The sequence below is a fragment of the Pseudophryne corroboree genome, chromosome 11 (genome assembly GCF_028390025.1).
Source record: "Pseudophryne corroboree isolate aPseCor3 chromosome 11, aPseCor3.hap2, whole genome shotgun sequence".
Lineage (NCBI taxonomy): Eukaryota > Metazoa > Chordata > Amphibia > Anura > Myobatrachidae > Pseudophryne > Pseudophryne corroboree.
In genome coordinates this window covers 325,510,514-325,527,552 of record NC_086454.1, presented here as the reverse complement: position 1 = coordinate 325,527,552, position 17,039 = coordinate 325,510,514, and the positions used below count along the sequence as shown (strand labels likewise).

Genomic DNA, 17,039 nt, shown 5'->3' with positions numbered 1-17,039 from the left:
CCTAGCTTTAGGAGTGAGCAGGAGAGCTGACCATTACAGGGCCACCAGCATCCTCCGGTCCACCAGACCCTACCATTTTGGGCAATCTATTTTACCATGTAATTTCTGCTTTCTGCGTGACGGTAACAGTTATTGCTTGGTAATGATTTAACGCTCAGCAAACACCTTGGAACTATGACCATTGAGGATAGTTTGTGCTGCTGCTGTTTTGGGGGCATGTTTCATTAGTCAGAGCTCACAAGATGGTAATAGCAAATATATAGAGAGAACTGTGTTTATTCCCCCAGGACTATGAGTACCCGCTGCACCCCCACAATACCAACTACCAAAAGAATGACCGGTGTCCCCCTCCACCGCAAACTCTGCCGGAGCGAGCCTGTGACGTGCTGAGCTGCAGATCCGACTCGGAGTGTGAGAGGCACAAGCGCTGCTGCTTCAATGGCTGTATCTACGCCTGTCTAGAGTCCGTTCAGCCCCCGCCAGGTACGAGGACACCCCAGTGTTATAATGTCCATGTGCTGTAAGTTGTAATGAAATAACCAGAGAGCAATGTATTACTGTAGATCAATGGTTCTCAAACTCTGTCCTCAGGACCCCACACAGTTCACGTTTTCCATGTCCCCCAGCAGCTGCACTGTGTATCACCAACTGTCACATTTTTTAAATCTACAGGTGACCTGCAAAACATGGACCGTGTGGGGTCCTGAGGACCGAGTTCGAGAACCTGTGCTGTAGATCATACATGGCTACTTTTGAAAAAGCATGTCAGGGAGATTGTGACCGTAACAACTACCAGCGCGGACGTGTACTGCTGCTTCTGAGAGGCGTGTCTTAAACATGACTTACATCCAAATGTAAATGAGCCCCAAAGTTAATAAGATCTATTTGTTGAAGAAAAGACACTGATATTTTTCAGGATTTGTTTGTGTATTGTTTTCACAAGAGGTTCCATATACTGTAAGTGGCCACAAGAAACCTTATTGAAAATGCATGTAGCCATAGGGATCATTGGGGGTCATTCCGAGTTGATCGCTCGCTAGCTACTTTTAGCAGCCGTGCAAACGCATAGTCGCCGCCCACGGGGGAGTGTATTTTCACTTTGCCAGAGTCCGAACGCCTGTGCAGCCGAGCGGTACAAAAACATTTTGTGCAAAACAACACCAGCCCTGTAGTTACTTATTCTGTGCGATGATTGCTGTGACGAAGGTCCCGGAATTGACGTCAGATACCCGCCCTGCAAATGCCTGGACACGCCTGCGTTTTTCCAAACACACCCAGAAAACAGTCAGTTGACACCCATAAACTCCCACTTCCTGTCAATCTCCTTGCGATCGGCTGTGCGAATGGAATCGTCGCTAGAAGCAGTGCAAAACAACAATGCTTTTTGTACCCGTATGCCGCGCGTGTGCGCATTGCGCCCCATACGCATGCGTAGTTTTGCCGTTTTCTTAAATGATCGCTACGCAGCGAACATCGGCAGCTAGCGATCAACTCGGAATGACCCCCGTTGTGCCTTATAACCAGGGCCGGTTCTAGCCCTTGTGGCGTCCCGGGTGAAAAATAGGGGCATGGCTTCATACAAGGGCGTGGTCAGTTACATCCCCTGTAGAGTTGTGCCCCCATTTGTGCCCCCAGTAGCACCATTTGTGCCCCCAGTAGTGCCGCTTATAAAAAAAATAATAATGAATATTTACAATCCCTGCTCCTGAGTCCCGACCGTTGCAGACCACCGCCGGCGCCGCTCCTCTCCTCGGATCTATGGGAGAGACGTCATGAAGTCTCTCACATAGCACAGCATAGACACTAGAGGTCAATCATGACCCCTGGCGTCTGTGCCAGTTCCACAATGCTGTGCGGTGCGCGATGACTTCATCGCGCACCGCACAGCAAAGGTCCTCTCCACGAAGGGAAACTAGACGGATAGCGTCTAGTTCCCTTCACAGCGGGCGACACAGCAGCAGCGGGGGGGGCACAGTAGCGGATCTTGCCATGGTGCGGCGCCCTCCGGGCAAAAGTCCTGCTTGCCCGTGGCAAGATCCGCTACTGCTTATAACCAATGCAGGGAATGGCACTGATGATCAGGGAGGTGCAATCAGGGAGATTGCTGGACTATTCAGGGAGTCGGGGAGATTGCTGCTATTTCAGGGAGTCTCCTGCAGAATGCGGGAGGGTAGGCAACTATGCTGCAGATTATACATGGGATAATGCATTTGTTACTTTTAGTTATAAGGATATTAGAAATCCCTCGGGAGCAGTCACTGGTTAAAAAATGTGCTTAAAGGCCAAGGGGATTTGTAGTAACCTTATTATTTACAGTACACTGCTGTGTAATTATACATAGTACACAAACGTCCAAAAGAATACTGCCATAACTAAATCAATAATCCCATCTATGGGGGTAATTCAGATCTGATCGCAGCAGCAAATTTATTAGCTAATGGACAAAACCATGGAGGTGATTCAGACTGGATCGCTGCAGCGGCAGCCATCGCAGTCTGAATCTTTTTGTGGAGTGCGCACCTGCAGCAGTCGCACTGCGCGTGCGCACCCCGGGAGCCCTGTGAGATGCTATCAGCATCTCTGGGCTGCGATCGCCTCTGCCTGATTGACAGGCAGAGGCGGTTGCGGGGCAGGAGGGAGCATGCCAAAGGCGTTAGAATGCTGTTGGCGGGGCGCAGTCCAGACAACGGAGGCGTGTCTGGACCACCACGGGCTGCGGTGGCTGCGTGACGTCACACGCAGCCGCTGCGACCCAGGATGTGGTGAGAAGCTCCCTGCCAGCGCGCAGGTAGGGAGCTACTCATCAGTACAAAAGCATCGCCGCCGTGTGATGCTTTTGTACCTGTGCGGCAGGCCAGAGCCAGACATGCGAGGCGGACTAGCGCTGTGCTGGGCGTCGCCTCGCATGTCTGTGAAACTGATCGTAGATGTGTAAAATTTAGCACATCTACGATCAACTCTGAATTACCCCCATGTGCACTGCAGGGGGACAGATGTAACATGTGCAGAGAGAGTTAGATTTGGGTGTGTTATATTGTTTCTGTGCAGGGTAAATACTGGCTGCTTTTTAGATTTCAGTTTGAGCACACCCCACCCAAATCTAACTCTCTCTGCACATGTTACATCTGTCCCCGTCCCCCCCCTGCATTGCACATGTGGGGTAATTCAGACCTGAAAGCTGCTATGCGTTTTCGCACAGTGAGCAATCAGGTCTGTACTGCGCATACTTATGCACCGCAATGCGCCGGTGCATCGGACGACTGCACCGGGCATCGGTGCATAGCGACGGGATGGTGCGAAAAAAGCAATCGCGCGGGGGCGATCGCAAGGTGACTGACAGGAAGAGGCCGTTTGTAGGTGGCAGCTGACCGTTTTGTAGGAGTGTCCAGGAAAACGCAGGAGGGACCAGGCGTTTGGATGGAGGGTTTCTGACCTCAGCTCCGGCCCCGATCATCGCAGAGGAAGAGTAAAGGGCCATAAACACAGAAGAGATGTGTGCTGAGCGAACCGCTTAGCACACATCTCTCCCACCGCTCAGCACAGCGCGATTTGTGTGCTGAGCGAGGCGGGGGAGGACGGGGAGCCGAAATGAGCGACGTGCTAGATTGAGCCTGCATGCAGGCCAATCTAGCACCGGCGATAGCGATGCACAGGGCTGCGCATCACTATCACTGTGGGGGGTACACACGAGTGATCTGTGCTTAAAATCTAAGCAATTTAGTCAGATTGTTTAGATTTTAAGCATGGATCTCTCCGTGAGTACCCCCCTTAAGTCCTGGGCTGAGCAGAGACTGCACAAACTCGTGTTTGTGCAGCTCTGCTACAAATGCGATCGCACGCCTGCACACACACCATACCCTCCCCCTGTAGGTGGTGACTGTCTGATCGCAGGGATGCAGAAAAACGCAGCCCAGCGATCAGGTCTGAATTACCCCCATGGCTTTGTCCATCAGATCTGAATTAGGCCCATTGTTGTTACTATTCAGTAGACTAAATATATGTAAATATCACTTCTACATACAGGAGCGCCTAATATTCCAGAGCGTCCTACCCTCAGACAACTTACACTTGTATTTGCATTCTGCAACTTTACTAAATCCATGTGGTTATCAGTCTATTGTCCTTCAGTGCAGCCTTGATAGCATTCATACAGATTAGTTCATTTTCCCGCCCTTGGATACATAATAGATACACTCTTTTCTGTTCATTAGATACTCAGTCACATAAAGGGAAACTAAACAGCTCTGCCTGGATGGTATCAAATCCTTGGTGAAAAACATAGAATTGTCTAATAACGCGTCATCTCTGTGTCCTCAAACCACAGCGTTCCACTATGACTTGTAATATCCTTATAATGTACATTAAGGACAACATAATGCTGGGTACATTCTGCAGCACTGATGGGCAACAGGCGGTGTGTGGGCCTTTAGCAGCTTGGCAAGTCTTCCCCCAAGGCCTCTGCTCTGTTGCTGGATTGATTCTGGGCCACTGGGACCATGGGTGACAGCTCAGGTGTGGGGTCTTGCACAACCCAGCGTGATCGGAGCCGGATCACCCATTAGGCAACCAAGGATCCTGCCTATGTCCCTTCAGCACTAATGGGTCTGGATTACTGTTTTATTACCTTTTATCCCACAAACAGAGTGGCCTAGGGGACCAGAAGCTGTATGTTGCCGGGTGTGGATCATAGGGTTGACAGTAACTAGGTCGACCACTATTGGTTGACAGTGACTGGGTCGACACCTGAAATAGGTCGACATGATCATTAGGTCGACATGGAAAAAGGTCGACATGAGTTTTTTAAAAGTTTTTTGGTGTTGTTTTCTTTGTAAAGTGACCGGGAACCCCAATTAGTGCACCGTGTCCCCTTGCATGGCTTGTTTCGTATGAAAAGTAAAAAAAAATATAAAAAAAATAAAGGTGAAAACTCATATCGTCATTTTTCCATGTCGACCTAATGCATGTTGACCAATAGTGGTCGACCTAATGAGTGTTGACCTAAGTGCCGTCGACCTAAAGACCGGATACCATGTTGCCTGGGGCCCCACAGGTTCTCTCAGACGCTGCAGCTAGTGGGATGAGAGGAGAAGAGGAGGCCACAGAGCAGTCAGCGCCACATGATCCGGGGGATGAGGGGATGAGAGGAGAAGAGGAGGCCACAGAGCAGACAGCACCACATGATCCGGGGGATGAGAGGAGAAGAGGAGGCCACAGAGCAGTCAGCACCACATGATCCGGGGGATGAGTGGAGAAGAGGAGGCCACAGAGCAGTCAGCACCACATGATCCGGGGGATGAGAGAAGAAGAGGAGGCCACAGAGCAGTCAGCTCCACATGATCCGGGGGGATGAGAGGAGAAGAGGAGGCCATAGAGCAGTCAGCACCACATGATCTGGGGGATGAGAGGAGAAGAGGAGGCCACAGAGCAGTCAGCACCACATGATCCGGGGGATGAGAGGAGAAGAGGAGGCCACAGAGCAGTCAGCACCACATGATCCGGGGGATGAGTGGAGAAGAGGAGGCCACAGAGCAGTCAGCACCACATGATCCGGGGGATGAGAGGAGAAGAGAAGGCCACAGAGCAGTCAGCACCACATGATCTGGGGGATGAGAGGAGAAGAGGAGGCCACAGAGCAGTCAGCACCACATGATCCGGGGGGATGAGAGGAGAAGAGGAGGCCACAGAGCAGTCAGCACCACATGATCCGGGGGATGAGTGGAGAAGAGGAGGCCACAGAGCAGTCAGCACCACATGATCCGGGGGATGAGTGGAGAAGAGGAGGTCACAGAGCAGTCAGCACCACATGATCCGGGGGATGAGAGGAGAAGAGGAGGCCACAGAGCAGTCAGCACCACATTTTCCGGGGGATGAGTGGAGAAGAGGAGGCCACAGAGCAGTCAGCACCACATGATCCGGGGGGATGAGAGGAGAAGAGGAGGCCACAGAGCAGTCAGCACCACATGATCCGGGGGATGAGTGGAGAAGAGGAGGCCACAGAGCAGTCAGCACCACATGATCCGGGGGATGAGTGGAGAAGAGGAGGTCACAGAGCAGTCAGCACCACATGATCCGGGGGATGAGAGGAGAAGAGGAGGCCACAGAGCAGTCAGCACCACATTTTCCGGGGGATGAGTGGAGAAGAGGAGGCCACAGAGCAGTCAGCACCACATGATCCGGGGGATGAGAGGAGAAGAGGAGGCCACAGAGCAGTCAGCACCACATGATCCGGGGGATGAGAGGAGAAGAGGAGGCCACAGAGCAGTCAGCACCACATGATCCGGGGGATGAGAGGAGAAGAGGAGGCCACAGAGCAGTCAGCACCACATGATCCGGGGGATGAGAGGAGAAGAGGAGGCCACAGAGCAGTCAGCACCACATGATCCGGGTGATGAGTGGAGAAGAGGAGGCCACAGAGCAGTCAGCACCACATGATCCGGGGGATGAGAGGAGAAGAGGAGGCCACAGAGCAGTCAGCACCACATGATCCGGGGGATGAGAGGAGAAGAGGAGGCCACAGAGCAGTCAGCACCACATGATCCGGGGGATGAGTGGAGAAGAGGAGGCCACAGAGCAGTCAGCACCACATGATCCGGGGGATGAGTGGAGAAGAGGAGGCCACAGAGCAGTCAGCACCACATGATCCAGGAGATGAGAGGAGAAGAGGAGGCCACAGAGCAGTCAGCACCACATGATCCGGGGGATGAGAGGAGAAGAGGAGGCCACAGAGCAGTCAGCACCACATGATCCGGGGGATGAGAGGAGAAGAGGAGGCCACAGAGCAGTCAGCACCACATGATCCGGGGGATGAGAGGAGAAGAGGAGGCCACAGAGCAGTCAGCACCACATGATCCGGGGGATGAGTGGAGAAGAGGAGGCCACAGAGCAGTCAGCACCACATGATCCGAGGGATGAGAGGAGAAGAGGAGGCCACAGAGCAGTCAGCACCACATGATCCGGGGGGATAAGAGGAGGCCACAGAGCAGTCAGCACCACATGATCCGGGGGATGAGTGGAGAAGAGGAGGCCACAGAGCAGTCAGCACCACATGATCCGGGGGATGAGAGGAGAAGAGGAGGCCACAGAGCAGTCAGCACCACATGATCCGGGGGGATGAGAGGAGAAGAGGAGGCCACAGAGCAGTCAGCACCACATGATCCGGGGGATGAGAGGAGAAGAGGAGGCCACAGAGCAGTCAGCACCACATGATCCGGGGGATGAGAGGAGAAGAGGAGGCCACAGAGCAGTCAGCATCACATGATCCGGGGGATAAGAGGAGAAGAGGAGGCCACAGAGCAGTCAGCACCACATGATCCGGGGGATGAGAGGAGAAGAGGAGGCCACAGAGCAGTCAGCATCACATGATCCGGGGGATGAGAGGAGAAGAGGAGGCCACAGAGCAGTCAGCATCACATGATCCAGGGGATGAGAGGAGAAGAGGAGGCCACAGAGCAGTCAGCATCACATGATCCGGGGGATGAGAGGAGAAGAGGAGGCCACAGAGCAGTCAGCATCACATGATCCGGGGGATGAGAGGAGAAGAGGAGGCCACAGAGCAGTCAGCATCACATGATCCGGGGGATGAGAGGAGAAGAGGAGGCCACAGAGCAGTCAGCACCACATGATCCGAGGGATGAGAGGAGAAGAGGAGGCCACAGAGCAGTCAGCATCACATGATCCGGGCGATGAGAGGATAAGAGGAGGCCACAGAGCAGTCAGCACCACATGATTCTGGAGCAAGACTGTGACTCTGAGTCCTGGCTGACTGAAGATGTGAGCACTTATTCCGCGGAGCGTTATAATTAGTGGTAATTGTTAATTAGTGGTTGTTAGTAGTAATTAGTCTTTAATGAGCGGTGGGTGATCGCTGGTACGCCCACTGAAGTGTAGGGGGTTCCTGGTGGCGTGTGGGAAGTCTGCAGGGAGATTCAGAGTGCTTGTTAGATCAGGGTACATGGACATCCGTGTCAACCGGAATCTCAGTATTTTATTAAATTGCATTGTGTTCTCTTCTCACTGATATTTAGAGTAGGTTAGAGGGCCTGAAGTGTATGAGGTTGCCCAGTGTATCCTGACAGCAGTACCTGTGTGCTGGCCATTCCTCCAGCATAGGAGGGGTATAAATCCGCTGCAGACTGGAGACAATGGCTGCTGATATGTGTGTGCCAGACGTACAGGGAGGGGCTGCTGCAGATGGAAGGGAATTAAGAGGTCACTACAAGTGCAGGAAATTCTCTAACACAATGTAAGAATGCGTTCAGCACCTGGGAGAGGAGGCGATTATACCGCTTCCCTGTGCTCACAGAGAGAGAAAGTGTGACGTGTCCACAGAGGCTGAACATACATACCTACATACATGTACACATTCTCCAGGCCATTATTACTATTAATAATAACAAACTTTACTTATAAGGCACCACTTGTGGTCCGCAGTGCCGTACATAGGCTATACAATAAGACGTACACGGTAAGACAGTACGATATAGAAAAGTATACACTACAGTAAATATATATAACACATAGCACTGCAACTCTCAGCACGGCTACGGAGTTAGGGGTACACTTATCGGGGGTCATTCCGAGTTGATTGCTCGCTAACAACTTTTTGCAGCGCAGCAATCATCTCAACCGCGGCTAAACTGCGCATGCACCGCAATGCGCAGGCACGCCGTACGAGTACAAAGCGGTTCGTTGCTGAGCGATGGATTTAACGAAGAATCCATTTGCACAGATGAACGCACGGTGATTGACAGGAAGAGGGCGTTTGTGGGTGTCAACTGTTTTTCAGGGGTGGTTGGAAAAACGCAGGCGTGTCCAGGCGTTTGCAGGGCGGGTGTCTGACGTCAAATCCGGACCGGACAGGCTGAAATGATTGCAAGGGCTGAGTAAGTCTAGAGCTACTTAGAAACTGCACAAAATGTTTTCGGCCCGTTCGGCAGCACACGCGTTCGCACACATGCAAAACGAAAATACACTCCCCCATAGGTGGCGACTATTTGATCGCAAGCCAACAAAAAGTTGCTAGCGAGCGATCAACAAGGAATGACCCCCATCAAACAATGGCCCTCATTCCGAGTTGTTCGCTCGGTAATTTTCTTCGCATCGCATCGATTTTCCGCTAATTGCGCATGCGCAATGTTCGCACTGCGACTGCACCAAGTAAATTTGCTAAGAAGTTTGGTATTTTACTCACGGCATTACGAGGTTTTTTCTTCGTTCTGGTGATCGTAATGTGATTGACAGGAAGTGGGTGTTTCTGGGCGGAAACTGGCCGTTTTATGGGAGTGTGTGAAAAAACGCTGCCATTTCTGGGAAAAACGTGGAAGTGGCTGGAGAAACAGGGGAGTGTCTGGACAAACGCTGGGTGTGTTTGTGACATCAAACCAGGAACGAAACTGACTGAACTGATCGCAGTGGCAGAGTAAGTCCCGAGCTACTCAGAAACTGCTTAGAAATTTCTATTCGCAATTTTGAGAATCTTTCGTTCGCAATTTTGCTAAGCTAAGATTCACTACCAGTAGGCGGCGGCTTAGCGTGTGCAATGCTGTTAAAAGCAGCTTGCGAGCGAACAACTCGGAATGAGGGCCAATATCAAAACACACTTTTTGTGGGTTAGGCGCAAATATTAAGTATGCGATGAATGATAAATGGGCTCCTCTGGCGACTGTGCGGGAGACGTACCGGGACCATAAGACTCTTTCCTGCAGTTCTGCTCTGTATTTCAAACCAAACCATTAGGGACATTTTAGGCTCATTATTATAACCGATGCTCGGCCCTGCAACCAAACTCGCCACATGCGTAGCCACGCCCACTGCGTACATGGATTAATGGTGGTCATTCCGAGTTGATCGCTAGCTGCATTCGTTCGCTATGCAGCGATATGGCAAAAAAATGGCACTTCTGCGCATGCGTATGCGGCGCAATGCGCACGTGCAAAGTACTATTACAACGAACGAAGTAGTTTCTCGCAAGCTTTTCAGTTGCACTGCTGGCCGCAGAGTGATTGACAGGAAGTGGGTGTTTCTGGGTGTCAACTGACCGTTTTCAGGGAGTGTTCGAAAAACGCAGGCGTGCCAGGAAAAACGCAGGCATGGCTGGGCGAACGCAGGGCGTGTTTGTGACGTCAAAACAGGAACTGAACAGTCTGAAGTGATCGCAAGCGCTGAGTAGGTATTGAGCTACTCTAAAACTGCACAAAAAAATTATGCCGCCGCTCTGCGATCCTTTCGTTCGCACTTCTGCTAAGCTAAAATACACTTCCAGTGGGAGACGGCATAGCGTTTGCAAGGCTGCTAAAAACTGCTAGCGAGCGATCAACTTGGAATGACCACCCATGTCACAAGTGACACTGATAGATGAGCCAGCTACAAATTAGCAACATTGGGGCAGATGTATTAACCTGGAGAAGGCATAAGGAAGTGATAAACTAGTGATGTGTGCAAGGTGACAAAGGCACCAGCCAATCAGCTCCAATATGTAAATTAACAGTTAGGATCTGATTGGCTGGTGCCTTTATCACCTTGCACATATCACTGGTTTATCACTTCCTTATGCCTTCTCCAGGTTAATACATCTGCCCCATTGTTTCTTACCTGCATCTATTAAGTATGGAGTATAGGGAGGGCGGGTGCTAGATTGCCCGTAGCGATTGCTGGACAATAGTTTATATTACTCATTTTACTAGACTTTCTGGGCTCTTCTGCGGGGCCTCATGAGGCTGGGGCTGCCAGGACTCAGGCCGGACCAGTGCGGCTGAAGGGAGCCTTTTGAATTCTGAAAATGTGATTTTCTCATTTGTGATTCACCCCTTTACTGAGTATCCAAATCTAAGGAGATATGAGGCATTTACAATATCTGTTTTCTATTGTCTTAGTGCTGGACTGGTTGGTACAGCCGAAGCCTCGATGGCTGGGGGGAAACGGTTGGTTATTGGATGGACCGGAAGAGGTATTACAAGGTATGTACCAGTCATCATGTCACACAAATTGGGTCTTGTTGTTTGTATGACAGATGTACACTGTTAGTGGATTATTTTGGATAAAGTATTGCGTCAATTTCTTTAGGATTGCGCCAAATCCATCTTTTAGGATTCCTTATATAAAACATTTGGCTAAAAGTAAACCACATTCCTGCTGTATTTTGCATAGTAAAGTGAATTAAGGATCTCGTAGTGAAATCTTCTTTATAATTGTAACATCTGAAGGTCTTAGGTTTTGCGCACTGAAACTGCAGCATGACTCAGACTAGCCGCTGCTAATGATCACCATTAATCCGCGCACATCACACTTTGGATTCGGGTAAATCCCCAGTTCCTTTGTGTGTCTCAGACTAGTTAGCGGTCTCCCACCATTGCACAATATTACCTTATGGAACGCAACGCATAAATAAAACACTGGCTATCCTGTCTTCTGATTACTTCCTCCCACTCCTATCGCCAAGATTTTTCACGTGCTGCTCCCTTTCTCTGGAATTCCCTACCTCTCTCCCTCAGACTCTCCACCTCCCTACAGAACTTGGGGGGTCATTCCGAGTTGTTCGCTCGTTGCCGATTTTCGCTATATTGCGATTAGTCACTTACTGCGCATGCGCAAGGTTCGCAGAGCGCATGCGCTTAGTTATTTTACACAAAAGTTATACCCCTTTTCCACTAGCTCAAAAAACACGGGTAAATGCACGGGGGCGCGCATTTACCCGTGTTTTTGGCAAGTGGAAAAGGGTAAACCCGGATCAAGTGACCCGTGAATCCTACCCGGCTATTTACCTGGGTAGGACACGGGAATGATCCGGGTAGGGTGTAGTGTAAACGGGAGCCGTGTCGATGCGACACGGCTCCCGTTTACACTGTATGGATGGGCGGCGCTGGGAGATCATGTGATCTCCCTGCGCCGCCCCTGCCGTGTAGCTAGAAGCGTCACCAACCCGGCATATGCCGGGTTGTGACTGCTAATGGGAAAGGGACCGAGCACGGGTCGCAGCAGGGGGCAGCTCCCGTGTCAGGCTCCCGGCTGCGACCCGTGCTCGTAGGTGTAAAAGGGGTATTAGGTATTTTACTCACGGCATAACGAGGAATTTCATCGTTCTGGTGATCGTACTGTGATTGACAGGAAGTGGGTGTTTCTGGGCGGAAAGGCCGTTTTCTGGGCGTGTGCGAAAAAACGCTGGCGTTTCTGGGAAAAACGCGGGAGTGTCTGAAGAAACGGGAGAGTGTCTGGGCGAACGCTGGGTGTGTTTGTGACGTCAAACCAGGAACGAAACTGACTGAACTGATCGCAGTGGAGAAGTAAGTCTCAAGCTACTCAGAAACTGCTAAGAAATTTCTATTCGCAATTCTGCTAATCTTTCGTTCGCAATTCTGCTAATCTAAGATACACTCCCAGAGGGCGGCGGCTTAGCGTGTGCAATGCTGCTAAAAGCAGCTAGCGAGCGAACAACTCGGAATGAGGGCCTTCAAACAGGCTCTTAAGACCCACTTCTTCACCAAACCCAGCCAAATCTTATCCTAACCCCCTGTCCCATGCTCGGTCTACCCCATCTGTGTCACCCCTGTCTGTCTACCCCTCCCCTTAGAATGTAAGCTCTCACGAGTAGGGCCCTCTTCCCTCATGTGCTTATCCTTTTCTTACGTTAATAATCCTCAACTTCCCCAAATCCAGCAGTTTTGTGGCCACCTGGAACTTATCTCTGTCATTTACTGGTGTAGTTATGTTTAGCCCTGTACATGTCCTATATTGTCTTCAACTGTGAGTCACTGTTTTCCTGTTTTGATTATGTGCATATGTACTCTGTAATTGGGCGCCGAGGAACCCTTGTGGTGCCACATAAAATAAGAATTTACTCACCGGTAATTCTATTTCTCGTAGTCCGTAGTGGATGCTGGGGACTCCGTAAGGACCATGGGGAATAGACGGCTCCGCAGGAGACTGGGCACATCTAAAGAAAGATTTAGGTCTATCTGGTGTGCACTGGCTCCTCCCCCTATGACCCTCCTCCAAGCCTCAGTTAGGACACTGTGCCCGGAAGAGCTGACACAATAAGGAATGATTTTGAATCCCGGGTAAGACTCATACCAGCCACACCAATCACACCGTATAACTCGTGATAGGAACCCCGGTTAACAGTATGATAACAACGGAGCCTCTGAACAGATGGCTCGCAATAACAACCCGATTTGTGTAACAATAACTATTTACAAGTATTGCAGACAATCCGCACTTGGGATGGGCGCCCAGCATCCACTACTGACTACGAGAAATAGAATTACCGGTGAGTAAATTCTTATTTTCTCTGACGTCCTAGTGGATGCTGGGGACTCCGTAAGGACCATGGGGATTATACCAAAGCTCCCAAACGGGCGGGATAGTGCGGACGACTCTGCAACACCGAATGAGAGAACTCCAGGTCCTCCTTAGCCAGGGTATCAAATTTGTAGAATTTTGCAAACGTGTTTGCCCCTGACCAAGTTGCAGCTCGGCAAAGTTGTAAAGCCGAGACCCCTCGGTCAGCCGCCCAAGATGAGCCCACCTTCCTTGTGGAATGGGCTTTTACAGATTTAGGCTGCGGTAGTCCCACCGCAGAATGCGCCAGCTGAATAGTGCTACAAATCCAGCGCGCGATAGTCTGCTTAGAAGCAGGAGCACCCAGTTTGTTGGGTGCATACAGGATAAACAGCGAGTCAGTTTTCCTGACTCCAGCCGTCCTGGAAACATAAATTTTCAGGGCCCTGACTACGTCCAGTAACGTGGAATCCTCCAAGTCCCTAGTAGCCGCAGGCACCACAATAGGCTGGTTCAAGTGAAACGCTGATACCACCTTCGGGAGAAACTGAGGACGAGTCCTCAACTCTGCCCTATCCATATGGAAAATCAGATAAGGGCTTTTATAGGACAAAGCCGCCAATTCTGACACACGCCTGGCCGAAGCCAGAGCCAACAGCATGACCACTTTCCACGTGAGATATTTCAAATCCACAGTCTTAAGTGGTTCAAACCAATGTGATTTCAGGAACTCCAAAACCACATTGAGATCCCAAGGTGCCACTGGGGGCACAAAAGGAGGCTGAATACGCAGAACTCCTTTGACAAAAGTCTGAACTTCAGGCAGTGAAGCCAGTTCTTTTTGGAAGAAAATCGACAGGGCCGAAATCTGGACCTTAATGGACCCCAATTTGAGGCCCAACGTCACCCCTGCTTGCAGGAAATGCAGGAATCGACCCAGTTGAAATTCCTCCGTTGGGGCCTTCCTGGCCTCACACCAAGCAACATATTTCCGCCAAATGCGGTGATAATGTTTTACGGTGACATCCTTCCTGGCATTGATCAGGGTAGGGATGACTTCCTCCGGAATGCCCTTTTCCTTCAGGATCCGGTGTTCAACCGCCATGCCGTCAAACGTAGCCGCGGTAAGTCTTGGAACAGACAGGGCCCCTGCTGCAGCAGGTCCTGTCTGAGTGGCAGAGGCCAAGGGTCCTCTGAAAGCATCTCTTGAAGTTCCGGGTACCAAGCTCTTCTTGGCCAATCCGGAACCACGAGTATAGTTTTCACTCCTCGCCTTCGTATTATTCTCAGTACCTTGGGAATGAGAGGCAGAGGAGGAAACACATAAACCGACTGGTACACCCACGGTGTTACTAGAGCGTCCACAGCGATCGCCTGAGGGTCCCTTGACCTGGCGCAATATCTTTTCAGCTTTTTGTTGAGGCGGGACGCCATCATGTCCACCTGTGGTCTTTCCCACCGGTTTACCAGCATTTGGAAGACTTCTGGATGAAGTCCCCATTCTCCCGGGTGGAGGTCGTGCCTGCTGAGGAAGTCTGCTACCCAGTTGTCCACTCCCGGAATGAACACTGCTGTCAGTGCTAACACATGATTTTCCGCCCATCGGAGAATCCTTGTGGCTTCTGCCATTGCCCTCCTGCTTCTTGTGCCGCCCTGTCTGTTTACATGGGCGACCGCCGTGATGTTGTCTGATTGGATCAGTACCGGCTGGTTCTGAAGCAGGGGCCTTGCTTGGCTTAGGGCATTGTAAATGGCCCTTAGCTCTAGAATATTTATGTGAAGCGAAATCTCCTGATTTGACCACAGTCCTTGGAAATTTCTTCCCTGTGTGACTGCGCCCCAGCCCCGAAGGCTGGCATCCGTGGTCACCAGGACCCAGTCCTGTATTCCGAATCTGCGTCCCTCTAGTAGATGAGCCCTCTGCAGCCACCACAGCAGCGACACCCTGGTCCTTGCCGACAGGGTTATCCGCTGTTGCATCTGGAGATGGGACCCGGACCATTTGTCCAACAGGTCCCACTGGAAAGCCCTTGCGTGGAACCTTCCGAATGGAATCGCTTCGTACGAAGCTACCATTTTTCCCAGGACTCGTGTGCATTGATGTACCGACACCTGTCCCGGTTTTAGGAGGTCTCTGACTAGAGATGACAACTCCTCGGCTTTTTCCACTGGAAGAAACACTTTTTTCTGGTCTGTGTCCAGAATCATTCCCAGGAACAGAAGACGTGTCGTCGGGACCAGCTGTGACTTTGGAATATTGAGAATCCAGCCGTGCTGTTGTAGCACTTCCCGAGAAAGTGCTACCCCCACTACCAACTGTTCCTTGGACCTCGCCTTTATCAGGAGATCGTCCAAGTACGGGATAATTAAAACTCCCTTCTTGCGAAGGAGTATCATCATTTCGGCCATTACCTTGGTAAAGACCCTCGGTGCCGTGGATAACCCGAACGGCAGCGTCTGGAACTGATAGTGACAGTCCTGTACCACAAATCTGAGGTACTCCTGGTGAGGAGGGTAAATGGGGACATGCAGGTACGCATCCTTGATGTCCAGGGAGACCATGTAATCCCCCTCGTCCAGGCTCGCAATAACCGCCCTGAGCGATTCCATCTTGAACTTGAACCTTTTGATATAAGTGTTCAAGGATTTTAAATTTAAGATGGGTCTCACCGAACCGTCCGGTTTCGGTACCACAAACATTGTGGAATAGTAACCCTTCCCTTGCTGAAGGAGGGGTACCTTGACAATCACTTGCTGTGAATACAGTTTTTGGATAGCCACCAACACTGCCTCCCTGGCAGAGGGAGTTGCTGGTAAGGCAGATTTTAGAAAACGGCGGGGGGGGGGGGGGACGTCTCGAATTCCAGCCTGTACCCCTGAGATACTACTTAAAGGGCCCAGGGATCCACCTGTGAGAGAGCCCACTGTGTGCTGAAATTTCTGAGACGGGCCCCCACCGTACCCGGATCCGCCTGTGAAGCCCCAGCGTCATGCTGTGGACTTACCGGACGCGGGGGAGGACTTTTGCTCTTGGGAACTGGCTGTATGCTGCAGCTTTTTCCCTCTACCTTTGCCTCTCGGCAGAAAGGATGCGCCTCGCGCCCTCTTGTGTTTATGGGGCCGAAAGGACTGTACTTGATAATACGGTGCCTTCTTTTGCTGTGGGGTAGCCTGTGGCAAAAATGTCGATTTCCCAGCCGTAGCTGTGGAAACGAGGTCTGAAAGACCATCCCCAAACAGTTCCACCGCCTTATAAGGCAAAACTTCCATGTGCCTTTTTAAATCGGCATCACCTGACCACTGCCGAGTCCATAACCCCCTTCTGGCGGCAATGGACATTGCGCTTATTTTTGATGCCAGCCGGCAAATATCCCTCTGTGCATCACGCATGTATAAGACAGCGTCCTTTATATGCTCCACTGTCAGCAAAATAGTGTCCCTATCCAGGGTATCAATATTATCCGACAGGGAATCTGACCACGCAGCAGCAGCACTGCACATCCATGCTGATGCAATCGCTGGTCGCAATATAATGCCCGTGTGTGTATATATAGCTTTTAGGGTAGCCTCCTGCTTTCTATCAGCAGGATCCTTTAGGGCGGCCGTATCCGGAGACGGTAGTGCCACCTGTTTTGATAAACGAGTAAGCGCTTTATCTACCCTAGGGGACGTTTCCCAACATGACCTATCCTCTGGCGGGAAAGGGTACGCTGCCAATAACCGTTTAGAAATTATCAATTTCTTATCGGGGGAAGTCCAGGCTTCCT

The 17,039-nt window shown here is 51.0% G+C and overlaps 1 protein-coding gene across 1 annotated transcript in view; it reads left to right on the top strand.

Moving 5' to 3' along the window:
* WFDC1 (WAP four-disulfide core domain 1) overlaps positions 1 to 17,039 on the top strand; it is a 337,260-nt gene that overhangs the window by 299,292 nt on the left and 20,929 nt on the right. Inside the window, exons 2-3 of the mRNA XM_063944262.1 lie at positions 288 to 483; positions 10,872 to 10,955. Of these exons, the coding sequence (XP_063800332.1) occupies positions 288 to 483; positions 10,872 to 10,955 (280 nt within the window). The remainder of the gene's footprint in view (positions 1 to 287; positions 484 to 10,871; positions 10,956 to 17,039) is intronic.